At 52.7% G+C, this 22,143-nt stretch overlaps 1 protein-coding gene across 1 annotated transcript in view; it reads left to right on the plus strand.

Moving 5' to 3' along the window:
* PLXNA4 (plexin A4) overlaps positions 1-22,143 on the plus strand; it is a 437,042-nt gene that overhangs the window by 371,613 nt on the left and 43,286 nt on the right. Inside the window, exons 15-21 of the mRNA XM_056123992.1 lie at positions 1,723-1,859; positions 3,737-3,904; positions 6,887-6,980; positions 7,452-7,691; positions 9,441-9,587; positions 10,669-10,903; positions 14,989-15,131. Of these exons, the coding sequence (XP_055979967.1) occupies positions 1,723-1,859; positions 3,737-3,904; positions 6,887-6,980; positions 7,452-7,691; positions 9,441-9,587; positions 10,669-10,903; positions 14,989-15,131 (1,164 nt within the window). The remainder of the gene's footprint in view (positions 1-1,722; positions 1,860-3,736; positions 3,905-6,886; positions 6,981-7,451; positions 7,692-9,440; positions 9,588-10,668; positions 10,904-14,988; positions 15,132-22,143) is intronic.

Below are 22,143 nucleotides of genomic sequence, written 5' to 3' on the forward strand. Positions count from 1 at the left end.
CTCCCATAGGACACAGGGAACTGGTGGCAAGGGCGGTGAGTCCTAACACCAAAGGGCCCTGCCAACCCGCCATGAAATGAGCAGGAGCATAGCCTGAATAATGAGGAATTTCTGCAGCTTTAAAACATGTCTCCAGACCCTCTGCCAGCCAGAGTCCCCCTCACACAGGCAGCCCTGGAGAGGAGCCCCCCAAAGCCAGCAGGGTCCCACTGTACCTCTCTACCCCCTGCAGCTACCACCAAGGACACCCCCGCCCACCCCAGCTAAGTGGCCCTGCCTTCAACAGTGTCTCCAGCACCCTGGTACTTAGATGGCCATTATCTGCCAGAGGGTGTGAGCAGACACGCATGCTGTGTGCATAAGCACATGCAGACATATGCACACATGCGTGCTCGTATGTGCATGCGGGCTCACACATATATACACAGATCCACACATGCACATGTGCAGAAATGCACATGCCCACACACCTGCACATGTATGTACCTTCCACATGTATGTGGGCATACACATGCATATGATACGCACAGGCACATGCACACACATGCACCCTGACCCGGGACCCACAGCTCTCCCCTTACAGTGAGGAAAGGGGTGGGGGACCACGTACAGAAAAGGACCCCCTCAGAGCCCTGTGGATCTAAGGTCTTTGGGCCCGGCTTCATGGTTAGGAGGTTAAGGGACAGGTCCTGTGTCACACAGAGCCATGGAGGTGGGCTCAGACGCTCTTTCTGCAGCCTCACCTGGCCTGTGTTGGGTCATGGGCTATGGCAGAATCAGAATCAGCCTATCTTTTGTGGCGCAGACCTACTGTCCACACAGGCTGATGGGGGGTGGGCGGGAGGAGGGGGAACCTGAGTTAGATTCTGAGTCCAGCTGTCAGCAAGTGTCATCAGATGCCCCACATCTGGGAGGGCAGGGCCAGGCTGCAGAGGCGCGACCCCTGGGTACCCACGTGCCAGGCTGCCAGCATTCAGGCTTCTTGGATTCTGCTGAGGCCTCCCGCCCAGGGAAGTCTCTGGCCTGCTGGGGGTGCTGAGCCGCTCCCTCTTCCATGCAGGCTTCCTTCAAGGAGGAGGGGGGGATGGAGAAACCTTCATTTAAATGCAGAAACAGGCTTCCCACCTGGGACTGGGGGAAAGTTCTTTCCATTAAAATGCTAATGAAAGAACAAACTGCAACTCCAAATCCTCAGCTCCCAAGCTCCTGGCCCTCATCCCCAGCCCCCACTCCTCACTGCTCCACTGACCCTTGCAGGGGTCTCTGGGCCTCTGGCAAGCAGGTGCCCTCACAGCCTGCTGTTGGCTGCTTCTCTGCCTTGCTTGGCTCTCGGGAGATTTTGGGTGGAGCAGGTCACCTTCAGAGACCAGAGACAGAGAGGGGCTGAGCTAGAGCTCAGAGGGAGAGGGCAGCCCCTGAGTAGCTGGGTGACCTTGGAAACTGGCCTCCACCTCTCTGAATCAGGGATAGGGAGCCCTGGTGTCTACTGTGTACAGATGCTGACTGATGAAGCGACATCAGTAGACATGGGCCAGAAGCCCTCCGCTGTTGTGTGTTCCCTATAACTGCTGCTCTCAGGGGCTCAGACATCCCCTTCTGCACAAGCCTGAACAACTGTCGAAAGGCCCTCTTGACTAAGGATCCTGGAAGGCAGTTGGGGGAGCCTGGGTGCCGCCTCAGAGCCTCCCAGAAGCCTTCTCAGGCCCACCACTTCCTCCTCAGACGCTGACACTCTCAGATCTGAAGCCCAGCCGGGGACCCATGTCCGGGGGCACCCAAGTGACCATCACGGGCACCAACCTGAACGCAGGCAGCAACGTGGTGGTGATGTTTGGGAGGCAACCCTGCCTCTTCCACAGGTACGCACCTGGGGGTGAGAGAGGAGGGGGGGTCTGCCTGACCCAGGATGTGCCTCATTCACGCTGAGGTGGCTGTTCTCACTTCCGGTTGGGACAGTAAGTTTCTGGGTGGAGCTGGTGCTCCCTGGAGACCTGTGGGCATCTCCTTTCCTGCCTGGCACTCTCACCACCCACCATGCAGACCCCTAGAGTGCCTGAAGGGACACTGTGGAGTCCAGAACTCCTTCGCAGGGGCTGCACCCCATGGCTGCTGAGAGTGGGTCGGTGGGTAAATAAGAAGGTCTCATTCCGTGACCTCTCCAGGCTCAGTCTTGGGAGAGACAGGCTAAAGAGAGTTTTCTTGGCCAGCAGCTGCAGGCTGGAAGGTGGCGAGCTCCCACACACTCACAGGAAGTGGTTTCTATAAAGACAGCAGAAGGTTTTAGAAAGTGGGGTGCAGGCCTCTAGGGTGGACGATTGCCCCCTATGGGCTGGTCCTGAAGGAACTTGTGAACCTAAGAGCTAGGCTAGGCTGAGGCTGAGGGCCACCACCTCCTCTTAGTTTCTGGGGAAAGGGATCTCAGACCCTCCCTTCTTTGGGGGTTGTGTGTCAGGGTCAGTCTCTGCAGACCACAGCCTCCAGCCCCAGAAAGACAGATACCCCCAGACACCCCAGAATTCCATCTAGGGAGGACCTCAGGATTCCTGAGGTTCTTTAGAGTAGTATTTCTCAACCAGGGGCCATATTCACCATCCTGTACCCCAGCGATATTCCAAGGGTGATATTACAAAGGTGACCATTCTGTCCATTGGGGGGGGCAAGGCATGAGACTAGGGGCCCAACTGGTAGGAGGAGTGTAAGGTACAGCAAGTAAACAAGGTTGTAAGGGGCCATGATCATAAAATAGGGTTGAGAAGCATGGCTTCCCAGGGAGGTTTGATTTATGTACTTATTTTTTTGGGGGGGGGGGGCTGGAGTGCAAGTCCATGAACACTTGTATGTTTGAAAGGTGCAGTGTTTGTTCCCATGCCACCCAGGGTCCCACAGAAGATTTCCTGGGGGCTGGGAGCAGAGCTACACTGAGGGTCCTGTCAAGGCTCAAAGCAACCAGGTCAAATCCTAAATTAGCAAATGTGGCAGAGAAAGTAATTCCGATGCTTGTCAGCATAGCATGCTGGGAAGACTTGACCGTGAACTGGTACATCAGAGAAGCGGAGGTGGTGGGAGGAGCAGGGCAGAGCGAGGGAGAGATAGAGAGAGGTAGGGAGAGAGAGAGGGAGGGAGGGAGGGGGAGAGGGGGGAGGAGAGAAGGAGAGGGATAGAGAGGGGAAGAAAGAGGTAGAGAGAGAGAAAGAGAGAGGGAGAGAGAGGGGGAGAAAGAGGGAGAGGAGAGAGAGGTGAGAGAGAGGGAGAAGGAAGGAGAGAAGGAGAGATAGAGAAAGAATAAGAGGATGAGAAAGGGAAGAAAGAGGGAGAAAGAGAGGGAGAGACAGAGAGGGAGAGAGAGAGGAAGAGGCTCAGATGCAGCAGAGAAGGCCATGGGGAGGTGTGTATCAGTCAAGGAGTGGCATGAGGCTGGGAAATGACAGATAATGTAGAGGAAATGCAGCCTTCATGAAGGCAGGACAGGGTGACCGGGTGCCAGTGGGCAGAGGGTGGAAGAACTGATCCATGCTCCAGGTCTCAGGCTTTCAATGGTGGGGTGGACATTGCCTCACAACACTGACTCAGTAGGATTCTTTATCTCCAGTGGGGCTTAGCAGGACCCAAGCTTGAGACTTAAGCCAACAATGGATCTTAGAGGACCCAGTGGTGGGGGAGGTTAAGGCATAAGGGAGCTAGTGTGGCAGTGTGGGACACCCCAGAGCCCAGCAGCAAGGTTTTCTTCCAACTCCAGGCGCTCCCCATCTTCCATCGTCTGCAACACCACCTCCTCGGAAGAGGGGCTGGACATGCCGCTCACCGTGCAGGTGGACCGGGCCAAGATCCACCACCAGGACCTGTCCTTCCAGTACGTGGAAGACCCCACCATCGTACGCATTGAGCCTGAGTGGAGCATTGTCAGGTAGGCGTGGCCTGGAGGGAGTCCCCCCGCACCCAGCATCTTGCCTGTCCTTCCTCAGCTCACCAATGTTGGGAGAGTCCTTGGACCCCATCCTGTCTGGGTCCTCTAAGAGCACCCCCTACCCCCAGTCACAACCTTTCTGCCAGAGCTTCCTCTTCTGACCTCTAAGCAAGACCAGACCAAGTTCTGACCACCAGGAGACCACAGTCCTCAGGATGGTGCAGGAATTTTCTTTTTTCCTCAGGATGGTGCAGGAAATTAAGGGAGAGGCAAGTTCATTGCACAATGCCTGGCATTGCACAATGCCTCCCTCCTATGCCCCTCCCCCCCTTAACTCTCCTCAGCCCTCAGCGCCTTGGGGGTGTCAGGGAAACCAGGAGAGATGGTCTCCATATGGGTCATGGGTGAATCCAGTCCAAAGAGAATCCTTTTCCCTTTCTGAGGTTCTATTGTCACACAACTATGTTTGCAGACCTCATGCAAACATTGTTAATAGAATGCAGTTGAAGTTGAAGTTATATTATTTGGACTCTCAACTTGGATCTTGGTTTTCAAAAGCAAGGACTTTGCAATCTGGTTTATTTTTCACCTATTACAAATGTATCTAAACAGTCCTCCATCAAATACTGCTAAGGCAGGCAGCGGGAACCTTGAGAAATGAATCTTTGGTTTGCCTCTGAAGAAAGAGCACATATTCCATGGGAAACGTTTATAAACCCGGTGCGGCAGAGCACCATTGTGATGTTTCAATGCCAGTTTACAAGTTCAATAACTAATGGGTGTTGAAAGGGTGAGGAGAGCCTGTATACACATGTGAAACTGTAAGAGCTATTGGATTTAGCTGCTATTCCATGTAAACCATAAGTCTACACAAAGCGAGACCCAGGGCATTTCTAGAAGATTCTAAATCAACACTCTCAGCTCAGTGCATCTGCTGGGGTCAACAAGGGAATGCCACACTCTGATGACAGAGGACCAACTTTTTAACCAGAGGTCAGCCACCGCTAGCCAAGGGGTCAAGCCTTTATTTTATAAAGTTTTATTGGAACACAGCCACCCTAAGTCATAAATGAGCTGCTTTCTTATCACCAGGGCAGCACGGAGTAATTGCAGTAAGCCCTGTGGCTGGGGAAACCTCCTTTACAGAAGGAGCATTTTATCTCGACCTCAGACCCAGAACAAAAGGCAGATTTGGTTGAGATGGGACCAGATCATTCTCTGCACTTGCTCTGTGAACTCAAACCTTAAATACTTTAGCCATGATTTGAACATAGATGAATCTAGGAATATAGGGGGGGATGTGGGGAGAGGGGGAGGGGAAAGGAAAATAGTTGGTCAAAAGTGATTCTAGGAGTCAGAGGGATAGTAGAATGAGTTGGGCACTGGCCTTGCATACAACCAACCTAGATTCATTCCCCAGCATCGCATCTGGTCCTCTGAGCCCCTCCATCCAGGACTGATCCCTGAGCACAGCCAGTGTGGGCAAAAAACAAACAAACAAATAAACAAAAACAGCAACAACACTCACAAAAAAACATGATTCTAGGCATTGCCAGAGAGACCCGGAGAGTCATGGCAGCTGGGAGGTGCTTATCTTCTACAACCCCAAAGGAATCACAGCTGGCTTCATTCAGGGCTTCCTCGTGGCGATGTTACAGGCTCAGCTGTGCTTAGAAAGGGCCCGGGTTACCAACGGGCAGGTTGGGAGACGGGTGACTGTGTTGAGCTGAGGATGTAGATTGAGAAGATAGCTGACTACAGACGCCCATACTCAAACACGGCATGGGCAGAAGAACCTCTCGGGGTTTCATTGGCATCTTCCTGCATGCGTGCATGGGTGTCCATGCATGTGTGCATGTATGTGCACAGGTACCTTACACATGTGGCGGGTGATGAGAGGAAGCAGAGGTAAAGCACTGGGAAAAGAAAGATGGAGAGAAAGAGAAGGGCTCAGAATTGGCCATCACACTTGAGCTGCCTTAGCTAGTTGGATCCTTCTCAAAACTAGTCCCTGACTGAGGATCAAGTGTTTCTTTTGAGGGACTTCCAAAGAAGGTCAACCCCCCTCACCCTCTGCCAAGCTCAAGTCAGCTTTGGGGCTGACATGAAGACAGGACAGCGGCATCTGGTTCCTTTTGAAAACTTTCCCCTGTGGCCTGATCCTTCCCTGTTAGCAGACTCCCTACCCCCACCCCCGAACCCCCAGTTATGGGGGAATCTAAATCCAGTACCTTTCATGGGGCTGGACTGATAGCACAGTGGATAGGGAGTTTGACTTGCACGTGGCCAACCCGGGTTCAATTCCCAGCATTCCATATGGTCTCCTGAGCACCGCCTGGAGTAACTCCTGAGTGCATGAGCCAGGAGTAACCCCTATGCATTGCCGGGTGTGACCCCAAAAACAAAGAAACAAACAAATAAATCCAGAACCTCTCACATTTCCATTCCTAGAATGGGTCCTCGGTCTGAGGCCTCTGTTTCACCCCCCAGATTTCAGCTGATTAAAGCCTCTAAGGTGGAGATGGGTGGGACTTCCCTGTTGGTGCAGGATGTTGGACATGGATTCAGGGGAGCCTGTGGGGATGTGCTCTGGAGTAGGGGCTCAGGGCACATGATGAGCAGCACAGCCTTCTCAGCCTGGTGAGGGGTTGGGGAGGGCACGGGGGCTGCAGAGAAGCAGCTGGGAGACCTCAGGGAACTTTGCAAGCTGTGGCCCTCCACGGGGGTCTGTGCTCCCGATGAGCTCAGTGCAGGATGGCCAGGACATCTGGTCCTGTCTCCTCCTGGGGGGCTGTACGCCCGTCCTTATTATTATGCCGTCAGCTAGTCATAGTTGTCCTGGAGGACGAGGCCCTGCTGCCTGGCAATCATTGTCTGTGATGTCAGTTCTTGGCCTGATGGATGGTCCTCCTCCTCTTCTTCCTCGCCCCGTTGCTATTCCTGTGCCCATATTCACACGCCCTCTCCTTTCTTCCTGGCCAGCGGGAACACACCCATCGCCGTATGGGGCACAAACCTGGACCTCATTCAGAACCCCCAGATCCGCGCCAAGCACGAAGGGAAGGAGCACATCAATGTGAGTCACGGACTGGTAGGCGTGGAGGGGACGGACCCCCTCCCCACCCTGCCATAACTCACATCCCCCAGGGGTGCTGGGGAAGGTCTGTCCTGGACCCAAAGCTCCATGACAGCCCATGCCCCTGAGCACTGGGGCGGTGGGATGGGAGAGCAGATTATGAGTGTCTTCACATCTTTGTGTATAGACATGGAGGAAGCTACTGCTTCGGCAGTTGCATCCCCTAATTCTTCTACCCTCACCCCCCAGTCACAGCCATACCCACACAAAGGGGGCTGGGGACCCACTGCTGAGATTGCTCTGGCTGTGGTGGCACCACCTGCTGTGGCCCCTGTCATCAACACTGTATAATGAGTGTCCCAGGACACTCGCTGGTGCTTTGGCATTTTGGGAGTGGGGGCACAGAGATGAGCAGCACAGCCTTCTGCCCTGGCCTATCCCCATTGTCTCCCTTTGTGGTGTCTCCTGTAGCTCTGCGAGGTTCTGAACGAGACAGAGATGACCTGCCAGGCACCTGCTCTCGCCCTGGGGCCCGACCACCAATCCGACCTGACAGAGAGGCCTGAGGAGTTCGGCTTTATCCTTGACAACGTGCAGTCCTTGCTCATTCTTAACAAGACCAACTTCACCTACTACCCCAACCCCGTCTTTGAGGCCTTTGGTCCCTCTGGCATCCTGGAGCTCAAGCCAGGCACACCCATTATCCTGAAGGTAGGAGGCAGCGGGGTGGGGGGCAGCAGGCAGGCAGGAAGGACATTCAAAGATCAGAATCCCTCCTAGCAATTGAGGTGTGTGGGGGCTGGAGGAATAGCACAGCGGGTAGGGTGTTTGCCTTGCATGCAGCTGACCTAGGTTCGGTTCCCAGCATCCCACATGGTCCCCCGAGCACTGCTAGGAGTAGCACAGAGCCAGGAGTAACCCCTGAGCTGAGTGTGACCCAACAAAGCAAAAAAAAGCAATTGAGGAGTAGCCAGGAGTTGGTTGGTTCTGGGTTTGCAGTGAGAGGAAAAGTCTTGATGGTTTGTGGGGACCTGAGCAGAGCAGTCAGAATGCAAGTCACCCAGCTCTTAATCTTGGTTCCCTGAGTTCAGAATCTGGGAGATCAAGGCTCTGACAGCTTCCTCCTGGGCCATGCTCTGCAAATCAAAGCCAAGTTTCTTTGATTTGGCTTACTGATTTGAAGAAGCCAAACCCCTTCTTTTAGGGGCTGAGGCGGGAAGACCATACTGGCGGTGCTCAGGGCTTCTGCTAGCTCTGTGCTTGGGGGTCGTGTGGTGCTAGGGACCTGGGCCTCCCTCATGCGACACCTATACCAGCCTCTGAACCATCTCTCTGGCGCCTGCAAATTCACTCTAACTTGAATGACACTCTGAAACACAGATTCTTCTGAGGATGCAGGTGGTTTTTTTTTTTAATTTTTAAATTTTATAATGTAGTTCACAATATTTGATTGCATTTAATATTAAAACACCAAATCCTACCACCATTCCACCTTCCCACCACCATATTTCAGGTGTTTCCATCCCAAACCCCAATCCCTGCCTCAAAGCAGAACCAAAATAATATATTTCCCTCTAAGGTTTGGTTGCCTCCTACTTTGAATTCCATCAAATGCGGTGCCATATTCTTGGAATATAGATAGGGTGTGTCTTATGAAGTGATGCATGGATGCATCTGCAGCCATGTGGTCCAGGAAAGATTCACTTGTGGGTGAGGCTCATCCCGAGTATGTGGAGAACGGCCGTGAGCAGGGCGGCGGTTGGGTTCTGGAGGTTTTTGGCTGCCAGGGCTGGGTTCCTTGGGGTATGGAGGGGTCTCACCTGCCCCCCTCTGGGGCACCCTGAGTGAAACAGCCTGGCACAGGGTCCAGCGGCATGGTCATGGCGAGCCTCATGTTCCTCCCTTCTGGGAAAGAAGGACATGTGATCTGGATGGTGACTGATCATGAGATTATCTGGCGTCAACTAGGGGTGGCTTATGGGTGTGATTGCTGAGTTGCCAGAGATGGGGGGGCGTGAGACACGGGTAGAGAATCTCTGTTCCTGATCCCGTTGATCCCAGGATTCTCAGCCACAGAACCCTACATACCTGGGTTTTCTGGGGATTCACTTGTGGATAAGGTTTGGCCCGATTGTGTGGAAAGCAGCTGTGAGCATGGCCATGGTTTAATTCTGGAATTTTGGCTTCGGAGCTGGGTCCCTTGGGGCAGGGAGGGGTTTCACCCACCCCCCTCTGAGACTCCCTGAGTGAAACATGCGGCTGCAGTTTTAGTTGAAAAGAGCACTTTGACCATTGACTTTGCACCGAGGAAGTGGAGAGTGGCATAGTCCGTGGCAGAGTGAGGTCCAGTGGTCACCCCACCTCGAAGGGGCCGGGGAGTGATGGGGGGGAGTACACGGCGGCCAGCTAGACTGGGGTCCTGACTCTGGGTCCCGGGACTGGGCTTCTCTGTCCTTCCAGGGCAAGAACCTGATCCCGCCGGTGGCTGGGGGCAACGTGAAACTCAACTACACAGTGCTGGTCGGGGAGAAGCCCTGCACCGTGACCGTGTCAGACGTGCAGCTGCTCTGCGAGTCCCCCAACCTCATTGGGCGGCACAAAGTGATGGTGAGGCCGGCGGGGTCCCTGCATGGGGTTCTGTTCAGGTGGGAGCTGCTACCTGCTGGGGGCCCAGGACTTGCAGACCTTCGTCCCAGCTGCCTGCTAGAAAACGTTATTGCTGGTTTCTTCCCACCCCTGCGCTTCTTGTCATGCACAGCCTCATCCCTTCTGTGTTAGGTGCCGCTGACAGGGGTGGACTAGGGAACAGCCTGATGTGATGAGCTGAGAGGCAGGAGCTGCCACAGGGAAGCCCCCTCCACCACCACTTCCTCCTGTGGGCCTGGGCAGACCCGTCACATCACCTTCTGAGCTCAGTCCTCTCCTGGGATGAATCTCCTCAGGAATCCGTTCCTGGCTCTGTGGTCCAGGATCTTTCTAGACTAGTTATGTTGTGCCTGAGTTTCAGATTCCCTGATTATGGAGAGACCAAGTCCACACACAATATTGCAAAAGCACAAGAACTTTTATTACTAGCTCGAGCCATTGTGAGCTCGAGCTAGGGTCCAAGTCTCATCCAATGCAGTGGAGTCTTGACAAGGACCCCGACTCCAAATCATGAGCAGTTTATATAGGGCTCAGAGTTAAGAAACAATTTATAGACTGGTCTGTTTTTAGCATCGGCCCTATTACAACAGTGATCAGCAATTAGACAACAGTAACAGTTTCTAAGGAGGGTGCAGTGAACCCTCATGAATGGCCAGATCCAACTGCCCAATTCTTTATCTAGGCAAATTACTCAACTGGGAGTTTAGCAGAAACTGCAAGTCCTGCTTTAGGGAAACAGAAACTGAGGCCTAGTTGAGACTGCAGCTTACCATAGCATCAGTTTCACTTTCACAATCATGAGCTATTTCCCTGTGACAATCAAAACATCGGTTCCTGAATGTGAGGCGGGGTGATTCCCGTGTTGAAAGGAGCCATGTGGACCACTGTCCCTCCACCCCACGACACCCCTCCTTCAGTTATCACAGCCCAAGGTGGTCCTGCTGGCTGAGTCCCTACCCTCCTGCCCACCGCCCGCATGCTACACATTCCTGGGAGGTGCCGCCCCTACCCCCATCCCCCATTGCCCGCTGTGTATCCCCAGGCCCGCGTCGGTGGCATGGAGTACTCGCCAGGCATGGTGTACATCGCCCCTGACAGCCCACTCAGCCTCCCGGCCATCGTCAGCATCGCTGTGGCCGGCGGTCTCCTCATCATCTTCATCGTGGCCGTGCTCATTGCCTACAAACGCAAGTCCCGCGAGAGTGACCTCACGCTGAAGCGGCTCCAGATGCAGATGGACAACCTGGAGTCCCGCGTGGCCCTGGAGTGCAAGGAAGGTATGCAGAGTGGCCCAGCAGGGTACAGGTTATGCGTGTGTGTGTGTGTGTGTGTGTGTGTGTGTGCCTGGAACACACATGTGAACTTGTGTACAAATGTGTGTGTGCACAGGCATTCATGTGTGTGTCTCACACATGAGCAGGGCACGCAGGCTGGGCTAAGTTTGGGGAGCTCCCTGTGGAACTCGAACCACTTCTTTAAGTCTCTACTCCAATGGTATCCATCCCATAGCGGGTTCACTTCCCTGCCAAGCCAGGCTGCATGAGGCTGAGCTCCCCTTCCTCACCCCTGTGATGTCCCTCCTCTTCTTTCCCCTGCATGGACAGGGAACTTTTTAATTTTGCTTTTGCTTTTTTTTTCGGGTCACATCTGGCAATGCACAGGGGTTATTCCTGGCTTTGCACTTAGGACTTACTCCAGGCGGTGCTCAGGGGACCATATGGGATGCTGGGAATCGAACCCTGGTCGGCTGTGTACAAGGCAAACATGCTATTCGCTGTACTATCACTCCAGCCCCAAGGACAGGAATCATATGAACCCCCTCCCGAGCACCTTCCAGCCTAGACTCCTGGCCAAGTGAACCGAGTCTTGCTTATTTGGGAGACTCAGAAGGTGTCTTGATGTGCCACCGAAGGTCACCTCCAGCCCATTTCTTCACGGGCAAGGCATGGCCAAAGGGTGCTCTGAGATTTTCATTAGCTGATCTGAATTTAAGTAGAAAATCTAGGAGTTGGACTGTGGGTCCACCCCTACCTACCTCCTCCCCCCTTCCCCTGGCCAAGAGAGTCTCCAAGAGAAGGTGTGAGCTGGTGCTTTGCTGGGGATGTGTGCGTGGAGTCCATCCAGAGGCCCTGGGCTCCCTCTCACCTCCCTCAATAAGCAGCGCAGCCTGTCTCTGAGGACTCTTAATGACGGCCTTTTATTATATTTACGCTGCTGTGTTTTCTTCCCCACACCTTGTTCTTCCCTCTAATTAGGTGTAGCGATTAGAATCTCGTGTGCGTGGCAGGCAGGAGGACTTCGCATGCTAGAGGTGCTCAGCGGCTTGAGGGAGAGCTGCGGATGGAGGATGGGGCTGGCCTCTTCCTCCTCTGCACACAGTGAGCCCCGCCAGGAGGGGCGTGGGCACACCAGGGCCTTGCGAAACTGGGCTCCTGCTCCCATGGACCAGATGGGGAGTGAGTGGCAGAGTCAGGTCGGAGTGTCTGGGAGGGGACTGGGAGAGGGCTTGGGTGTCAGGCCTTGGGCAGAGCAGAAGAGAGACCCAGAGGCCTTGGGCAGTGAGGATTGATGAGACACTGTTTTCCCAGATCTCCCAGACCTGGCTCTGAGCTTTGCAGGGCAACTTGGGGCCAGGGATGATACTTGGTGGCACATACACAGCGGTTCTGCAGAGGCCCAGCCTGGCATTTGCTGTGTAAATACACACTTACACACACACACACACACACACACACACACACACACAGTCACTGCTTAATCAGGAGTGCACCTTTTGGCACGCACGTGCGCGCACACACACACACACACACACACACATGCAAACACATGTGCTCACACATGCTCACACACATTCCCTCATGCCAACAAGCGCATGTGTGCACACGCGCGCGCACACACACACACACAGGGTTCTCTCTGGATACACTCATGTGCTCAGCACGGCTTGGGGCCACAGTACCTGTTCCCAAGGTGTTTAGTTCCCTTTGACCTGCACACACATGCACTTTGGATAAATTATCTTTAGAGGATTAGTCCATGGTTGGAAGCCTGCCTCAAGTGCTAGGGGAGAAGGCAATTGGGATAGAGAGGGACCATTCTGACAGATATTTGGAAATGATCACTTGGGTAAGAACTGTGTGCTGAAAGCAGGTAAAGGAACAAACATGATAATTTCTCAGTACCTATATTGCAAACCGTGATGCCCAAGAGTGAGATAAAGAGAGAGAGGTCAGAGAGAGAGAGAGAGAGAGAGAGAGAGAGGAAGAAAAATTACTGCCATAGAGCCATAAAGGCAGGGGAATGATGGGAGGAAAACTGGGAACGTTGGTGCTGGGAAATGTACACTGGCGGAGGGATGGGTGTTTGATCATTGTATGACTGAAACCCAATCATGAGCAGCTTTATAACTGTTTATCTCACAGTGATTCAATTAAAACAGACAAACAAAAATATAGAGTAAAAAATAAATTCATTTTAGACACAGGAGGTTTTTGCCTCTCCAGGCAGGAACAACAGCGTCCCCAAGCCTCAAAGCCCAAGTGCCCTAGGCCCGTGATCAACACTGCAGGGGGCAATGGGGTAGTGCTGTGTGTGTGTGTGACAGCTGCAGAGCTCCCTGGCATGGCACTGGCTTTGCAAGGCTCTCGAGCTGTGGCGCGTGAGCCCACCACATACCATGATTCTGTTCTTGTGTCTGCAGCAATAGATGAGTCAATGTCCACTGGCTGTTCTGCCTGATCATGATGTGTTCACCACATCCCAGTTGTGTGTGCACGCAAGTGTGTATGTGCATACGTCTGTGTGGGGACATGCATGTGTATTTCATGCACCCTATATGTGTACACGAGTAGGCAGTATCTGCATGAGCACAGTCCTCTGGCTACCTCCAGCCACAGAGGAAAGGCTGGGGCATAATTAGGGAGCATAGAAGAGCTTTGGGCTACAGACTGGGCTTCCCCAAGGACAGGGAGGGTCTTGGTCTCTATGATCCTCTGGGCACCTAAGCTGCCACCAATGCAGTCCTGCCACATCCTTGACCTTTCAGAAGCACCTTCTTGCAGAATGGAAAAGCTCCAGCCTGCGTGTTTAGACTGGAGAAGGATGTGAGGGAGTTTATAGCAGATGCCTTGGGAACTTACCGGAAATGGAAGATCCTCTCCCCAGAAAACAGGCATCTAGTTTCTGTATGCAGAGGGTGGTAGAGCTGCCGGCTGAGCCTCACTGGGTGGTTTGATGGCTCCAGTGAGCAGCATGGGGCATCAGAAGCAGTTATTCTTTTCTTTTTTAAATTTATTTATTTATTTGCTTTTGGGGTAACACCTGATGATGCTCAGGGGTTACTCCTGACTCATGCACTCAGGAATAAACTCCTGGTGGTGCTTGGGGACCATATGGGATGCTGGGAATTGAACCTGGGTCATCTGCATGTAAGGGAAATACCCTACCCACTGTATTATTGCTTCAATCCCCAGAAGTAATTATTCTTAAATCTGCAGGAGTAGCCATTGTAAAAGCCGGTTTCAGGACCAGACCATTGCTGGACCTCTCTTCTCTCCCTCAACCCCCTCACTTTACATTCCTCTGTAGCTGACAAAACAAAGCCCTTTGTTATGAGCTGGGGAGGACTTCCTGGGTCCAGCAGCAGCACGGAACTGTGGACAGCACCCCTCAACCCTCTTTCATACTACTCTCTCCCACGCCTTTTTCTCCCATGTTCCTGTTTACTAAAAACACACACACCCGGAATATAAAATAACATAATATGAGACTGACATTCGAGGACAGTAGACACAAGGGCCAGGTATATTGCTCCATAGTTAGAAGCCTCTCTTATGACCTGGGGGATAAAGCAGCTGGAATAGAGAAGGGATCACTAAGTCAGTGATGGTTGGAGGGATCATTCAGGATGGGAAATGTGTGATAAAAGTAGATAAAGGACCAAACATGATAGTCTTTCAGTATCTGTATTGCAAACCATAATGCCCCAAAATAGAGAGTATGGGGGAAATTGTCTGCCATATATGCAGGGGGAGGGTTGGAATGGGGGGATACTGGGGACATTGGTGGTTGAGAATGTGCACTGGTAGAGGGATAGGTGTTTGATCATCGTATGACTGAAAGTCAAACATGAATGCTTTGTAAGTGTAGCTCACTGTGATTCAATAAACACGCACACACACACACACACACACACACACACACACACACATACACACACACACCTTTACCCCTGCTTAATCCTGTACCTCATGGTCCATTGCTTATGTGCCCCTGGGGTTCATGACAGGTTCCAGATTTTCTGTATTGGGGTTGCCTGAACCCTGCCAACCTCATCATTGTCATGGTCTTCTCTCTGTGCCAGCCTTTGCGGAGCTGCAGACCGACATCCATGAGCTGACCAGCGACCTGGATGGAGCAGGGATTCCCTTCCTGGACTACAGAACCTATACCATGCGGGTGTTATTCCCAGGCATCGAAGACCATCCCGTCCTCCGGGACCTTGAGGTGAGACATGGTGTCCATAGCCCTGTCCGTCCTCATCACGTCTGTCACAGTATTGGGCCCAGAAAGCTGGTGACTCCGTCATCTCCAGCCCCCATGTGTGGTGGTAGTTCTGGGGGGGGTGGGGGCGGAGGGAGAACTGAAGTCAGAAGGGGTAACAACTTGTTCCTGGTCCTCACATCCCCTTGCCCCACCCCTGAGGCCTCCACCTCTTGTCACTGCCATCAGTCTCCCCAGAGGAAGTAGGACTAAGTTAGACACCCTCAGAGCTGAGATGGAAGGTGGAATTTGTCTATCAGGAAGGGGGTTTGTAGCAGCTGCCTTGGGAACTGACCAGAAATAGAAGATCCTCTCCCCAGAAAAAAAGGGGCATCTGGTTTCAGTATGCAGAAATAAGACATCAGCAGAGGAAGGCAGGGGAGGTCATGGAGCCTGGGGTTAAGAAACCACACTGGAAGGGTTTTGCCACTTAGTTGGTGCTGGCTGCATGTCTGTGGGAAGGCTAAGTGGAGATGGGGAAGGGAATGATGAAAACATTAACTGTCGTATGTACCAGCAGGGACCACATCTCTGGAACATTTTATCCCACTTACTGTCTAGCATAGTATCTGGCTTATGCATATATTCATATTTCCCTTTGTTCCAAAAGGGATTTGGAATGACTGTTAAGACAAATAGCAGAGCAAAGTGAAAAATATAAATGCGAGGAAACAGGGTAGAATAATCCCCATAAGGAAGAGTCTCTGTTTAGGTGGCCATGGGCTAGCAGCCCAGTCTAGTTGCAGATACATGACATGCACTCTCTCTTTTTCGTCTCCCAAGTGGGTCTGTGCAGACGCATCCAGAGGCAGGGAACAAAGGCCACAAGAACCCAGTGGTTGTCTGGGGTGCACAGCTGGGAGGGCATGGTGTCGGCCATTGAGTTAGAATTATGATTGTGGGCTTCCAGTGACAAGGCTATGGCCCTAACCTCGGGAGCGCTACCGCTCTGTCATGCCTGGAAGCCTTTGCACCTTCATTAGAACACATCAAAAATCTGCATCCCCAACAACAATGAGAAATAAGCAGAGCCCTGCAGCTGGTCTTGTCCCTAGAAATCAGATGCAGAGCTGTTGCAGAAAGTTGCGTGGTTTTGCAGGTACCAACCCTAGGGACTGATGGTGGGTTCTCCAAGCAGCTATATAGGTCGTGTCCCTCAGCAGTGAACTCAGTGAGTCCCGGTGGACTTTGGGGGAATCACACACAATTCTCTGTGCTTGTTTGTTGAGTACAGTGTGTGTGTGTGTGTGTGTGTGTGTGTGTGTGTGTGTGTGTGTGTGTGTAGTATTAAACCATGAGGCACACAGATCCTGGGGCTGGGCTCAATGGCCACACTGGGAATGTACCTCCTCCAGCTCTTTGCCTTCATGTCTATACTTAGGATACATGGGCAACAGTCCCAGCATCTAATGGTTCAGCTCCACAAATTTTCTCCCCTAGACTGTGCCTTGATTTCTCAGTGAGATGCACAGAGAAGAGCCCTGCTCGGCAGGCCTACTTCAGGAGGGAAAGGCCAGCTAGGGTTCCCTCGCCCCTCAAGCCCACCCTCAAACTCTGGCCAACTCTGTGCTTCCCTGCAGTGCCATACAACCCTGCCTGCCTCACTTCCCAATGTCCAGGCACCCCCAAACTGAGTGTTCTGGGACTACAGAAGGAACCCTATCTTACCCATCTGCCCAGAGACCCCAGATCAGTCTAGTCTTAGAAACTACCTTTTTATACCCCGGAGACATGGTCCACTCCTTTGGCTGGACACCTAGAAGGTGTGGGATGGACTCAGTCTTCTCAGAACCAGAAGAGTCAAGTCACTGATCCTCCCTCTCTCAACCTCATTAGGGGCTTTGGGATGAACACCCCCATCCAGGTCTGCAGAAGGCTTCTGGGATTTGGCTCTGCTCGCTCCAGTCTTGCTCTCTGTCCATGTCCAGCAATGCCCACTCTGTCTCTTGCTGAATGATCATAGGCCAGGCAAGGGACTTAATTCAATACTGCAAAAAGCAGCTAAGGTGAGTGTGTGTGTGTGTGTGTGTGTGTGTGTGTGTGTGTGTGTGGTGTTTCCCAAACAGGTTGTCAGAGAGTTAAGAGGAGCCAAGGGAGAGGGCTGGAATTGTCCAAAGTCCCTGATCTGTGATGAATGGGCTAACACCATGTCACTGGGACCCCTGAGATACTCTGGAAGGACCCTTAGCTTTACCTCTGACTCATATCCTGCCTGCTTTGTGAATGAAGCTCACAGGCTTTTATTTCACCTCATCCACCTCTAGCCTAGGAAGCCTCTTTTTCTGGTCTTCTCCCCAAGAGGAGAAGTGCTGAGCCCCCTCTGCTGACCCCCAAGAGGGGGGGAGCAGTCAGGCATGCTGCCCTCTCTGAATCAGAAACTCTGAGATGGATAATGGCCAGGCGCATCTTTGGAGGCTAGTCATTTGCGTGGGTTCTAAAAAGTGGGTTAAAGTAGATGTGAGGGGCCAGAATGATAGTACAGTGGTTAGTGTATTTGCCCTCTGTGTGGCCGACCCGGGTTTGATCCTTGGCATCCCATATGGTACTCCAAGAACTGCCAGGAGTGATGCCTTAGTGAAGAGCCAGGAGTAACCCAAATATCGCCAGGTGTTGCCCCCAAAGAAAACAAAATCCAAAAAAGTGTTCTTTCCTTTAATCTGAAGTGTACAACATAGGACGTTCCATCCATTCTCTTCACCACCATCTACCTCCAGAACATTCTCCATTCTCCCAGGGGGGAAACTTGGTGTGCACAGAATGTGTCCTGTGTCCATCCCTCTCATAACCCTTGACAGCCACTGTCTGTCCTTTTATGATTTTGACTACTCTACACAGAGCCTATGAGTAGAATCAAAAGCTCTCTGTCCTTCAAAAGATTTATTTTGCACCAAAATAATTTTCTGTCCTGGGAGAGGAGGTGGGAGAGAGGTATGGCAAGTGACGCTCAGGGTCCTAGGTGCTCTCCTGGCAATATTTAGCCAATCAGACCACACAGTTTGATGCTCAGGCCCGAGGATGTGGCATTGTTTGGGCCTTGTGGTACCCAGGACCATCAGAGCTACAGCCAATGGTGCTGGTGAAGGGGTGGCATGTAGTCTAGCCAGGGCCCATGGTTTGTGAAACATGCACCTCAGTGCTCTCTCTCCAGCCTCACACAATGTTTGCATTCAGCATGTCGTAGCCGGTGGTTGACTTTCTTTCCCTCGAAAGTCAAATGATCTTCCATGACTTCTACGTGCCATTTGGTGGGTCTGTTCCTCTATACCCAGACATTTGGGTTGCTCCTTCCTGTCAATTATTATAGATCACATTGCTATGAACAGGAGTGTGTGAGTATCTCTCTGAGCCCCCCTGCTTCCCATTTCAAGTGATCCATCAGCAGAGGTGACTTTTCCTGATCCTATTCATCGCTCTGATTGTGGGCAGAAATGAATTGAGACTCTCCCACAAGAACCAGGGTTAGGGAAGGCTCCAAACTTCTATGACACCAGTCCCGTCACCTTGCATGGAATAGTCTCTTTTTAGAGGTCTCCAGACCCCTCTTGCCATCAGAAATATCAGTCCCTGTTGGTTTTCTGAGCGTAGAAATGATCCCAGGAGAACCACTGACCCATCTAAAGAGAGTTGCCAGTCTGGGGGCACTGGGATGCCAGCCCACTGGCTGGGCATGGCCACAAATGAAGATGGAGGAGGAAGTGCCCATGACTCTAGACTGGAGAGCAGGCCATCTCATCCTCTCTTTAGTGACCATCGGGTAAAATCTAGGCTTGTGTGGAAGGGGTTTCTGGGGCACTTGGTCACCCAGCAGTCCTGTAAAAGCAGAGCCCACGGCCAGCACCTAAACCCAGTTTCAATTCATTCTTGACTCTAAACTCCAACCTGTGGGTTACCATGAACATTTCATCTCTAAGTTTATATCCAGGCTTCCACTCAATGATCCAACCATCTGGTAAAAAAAGGAAGTCTTGTTTGGGGGTGGCATGGGCTTCACGGAGTGGGAGCGGCAAGCTACAAAGGGGGTGGGGGGATTGTTTCATACTCTTTACCAAGAGTCTTCGCTTGCCTCTCCCCATTCTGCAGGACCCTGTGCCAAAGCAGCCATGAGCTTGGGGATTCTCAGGCTCGAGCGATCTGAGAGAAGCAGCCAATGGAACGGGGAAAGCAGCTCATCAACCCCCCCGCCCTGGGCTGTACATGCTTGTTTTATTTAATGTCCATAAAACCCTGGCACGAAGGTCCCCATGCTTGCATAGAGGAGGCTGAGAACCCAGGGGGGCAGGAGACTCAAAGGGGACAAATCAACCCTTTGAGTAGAGTCAGACTTGTTCCTTCTCTGATGTTCACTGATGCCTAACCAAATACTGTTATTCCCTGCCAGAATAACAGCTTTGCCGGACATTCTTATTAGAGGCCTCCCTGCAGCCATGCTGGGGTGCAAGACTCTCCGGGCCCCTTCCCCAGCCCATGTGTCTGAAACCACGATAGGATCTCCTCACAGAGCCCAGGGCAGGGTAGTATTTGTTGCCTTGCCAAGTTGTTAGGAGCCAGTTTGGTCAGTGTGTGTCATGTGGCGGCTCTGTGCCCAGGCGATGGCACTCTCTGCTACCACCCAGAAGAAATCAGAGATTCTGTGATGTGCAGAAGCAGGAAGACAGAGGTTTGCAGTTCTTATTTAGAGATTCTGGGTATCGAATCCAGGGTCTCTTGCTCATAGAGCAGGGCAGGTGCTCTGCTGATAGGGGCAGAGGTGAGGAGGATGCAGCCATGGCTGAGTGGGTGCTTGTCAGTTTGGGGGAGAGTCGTGGGAATCAGACAGTGCCCCCCTCCCTACACACCCTGACCCCCCCCATAATTGCACCCAGGATAACTGCAATTATGCTGGATTGTTCAGTGCTATCCCCTCTGTATCCCACTTTGGGAAACAGCTGCAGAATAAAGCAGGGGCACATTCCTACCCATTCACCAAGTGCCATGTCTGGCTCTGTACTGCACACCTGGGCCCTCCATGCCCCCAAGTAGGCCCGGAGTGGAACCAGGCAGGGCTAGGCTTGGCTCTGACATCTCTCCCGCCTCGATCAGTGGATCTTGAGAGGTTTGTGGGGTGCTGTTTGGAGAGATGGAACAGTGTTGGGTATCTCCAGCATGCAGAGCCACAGAGAGACAGCTAGGGGAGTACGTGTGTGTGTGTGTGTGTGTGTGTGTGTGTGTGTGTATTGGGGAGTGGCTCAAGTGTTTGTATCTCCAGTATGCAGAGCCATGGACAGATAGTGTGCGTAGTGCTTGTGTGTGTGTGTGTGTGTGTGTGTGTGTGTAGAGGGGGCCAGTGTTTGTACCCCTAGCATGCAGAGCCCTGGACAGACAGCATGTGTGGAGTGCTTGTGTGTGTGTGTTTGGAGGGCCAGTGTTTGTATCTCCAGCATGTAGAGCCACAGACAGACAGCATGTAGAGTGCTGTGTGTATATGTGTGTGTGTGTATGTATGTGTGTGTTGAGGGGAGGCAGTGTTTGTATCTCCAGCATGCAGAGTCACAGACAGATCTGTCAGGTTCATACCTGCTCCCTTCCCAGTAAGAAACTGAGGCTACTCAGGGCCCGCAGATAGTAAATGACTGTGACACGGTGAACCCCAGCATCACTGACTCTGAAACTGGGGTCTCTGGGGGGCTCCCAAACAGTGAAGATGAGGCCCTGTTGTCCTCCTGGATGTACTCAGCCAACGAGGCTGGATGCTCGGTGCCGGGGCCTGCCGGCATGGTGCTGTTCAGTGCAGGGAGGGGGGGCCTGGGGCCACCCCAGTGGGGTTTAATCATTTTCCAGGGTTTACAGACAGTGCTGGAGTCCAATTTAGGGCCCTGTGCTTGTGTAGGTTATACCCCTGAGCTCTTTGTCACCCCAGAAACTGTTTTCTGCTTCTGCATACCCAGCCTCACCTCCCTCGGGGGCCCTTCTCCTACAGCACCCCATTCCACGGGGATGCCTTTTGGGGTGCAGAGTAAGGCCTCTGCCTGTGTGGAAAGGTATGGTACCCACATTGCCAGGGCTCTGCTTTGTGCTGCCCTACCCTCTGTGAGCACTGTAAATGGAGTCCAAACAGGAAGCAGAACACCAGCTTCTCCCTTCCCGGCCATAGGTCCCCAGGTGCTCCCTCCCCACCATGACCGCCCTTCACAAGAACCTTCCTTGAATCAGTGTCGGGATGGTTTAAAGCCTTGGGAGGGAATCACCCCACAGAGTCTCTTTGGTGTTTGTCCATGCTGTGGTGCGGAGCACCGGAAACTGGTATGGCCTGTTGTGTTGTGTGGTTGCCACTATAGATGCGTGTGCCATGTCCCCTCCATCCTGGCTGCTGCTGGCCACTCTTGGGCCTCTCTGGGAGGCTAACTAGCTGCCAGCTCCGTTGCAGGCACACAAGGTCCCCTTGCCCCTCCCCAAGACTCACCAGGGAGCAGGAGATGCAGGCAGGAAGGTGTCCCCTTCTGTCCCTCAGAATCCTGCGGATGTTAGAGTTGGGGTGCTGGGGGTATGGCTCAATGTCCTCTCTCTCTTTTTCTCCAGTGGATGAATTTGGGCTCCAGAGCACTATAAGGACTCAGTGCTTTAGGCGTGGGGGCTTGAGAGGGAGGGATTATAGTGTGGGAGTGTCACAGTCCATAGGGATCTCCCCAAGTCTTAGCTCAGGGGTGTTGGCGCTAGTCTGTCCACAGGACCCATAAACAAGCTATGGGTTAGTGGGGCCTCCTCCATGGGGGGACTGGCCTTGGCCTCCTAAGGTCCTGGTAGAGGGCTGATGGAGGTCAGATTCAGTAGAAGAACACCCCCTTTTTTAGTTTTTTTAGGCCACACACAGTCATGCTCAGGTCTTACTCCTGGCTCTGTGCCCACCAGTCATTCCTCATGGGAATCAGGGGACCATATGCAGTGCCAGGGTTGATGACATTAAGGCAGGTGCCCTACTGCTGTACTGTCTCTCCAGTCC

This window comes from Sorex fumeus, unplaced genomic scaffold (genome assembly GCF_029834395.1).
Source record: "Sorex fumeus unplaced genomic scaffold, SorFum_2.1 ptg000048l, whole genome shotgun sequence".
NCBI classification, from domain to species: Eukaryota; Metazoa; Chordata; class Mammalia; order Eulipotyphla; family Soricidae; genus Sorex; species Sorex fumeus.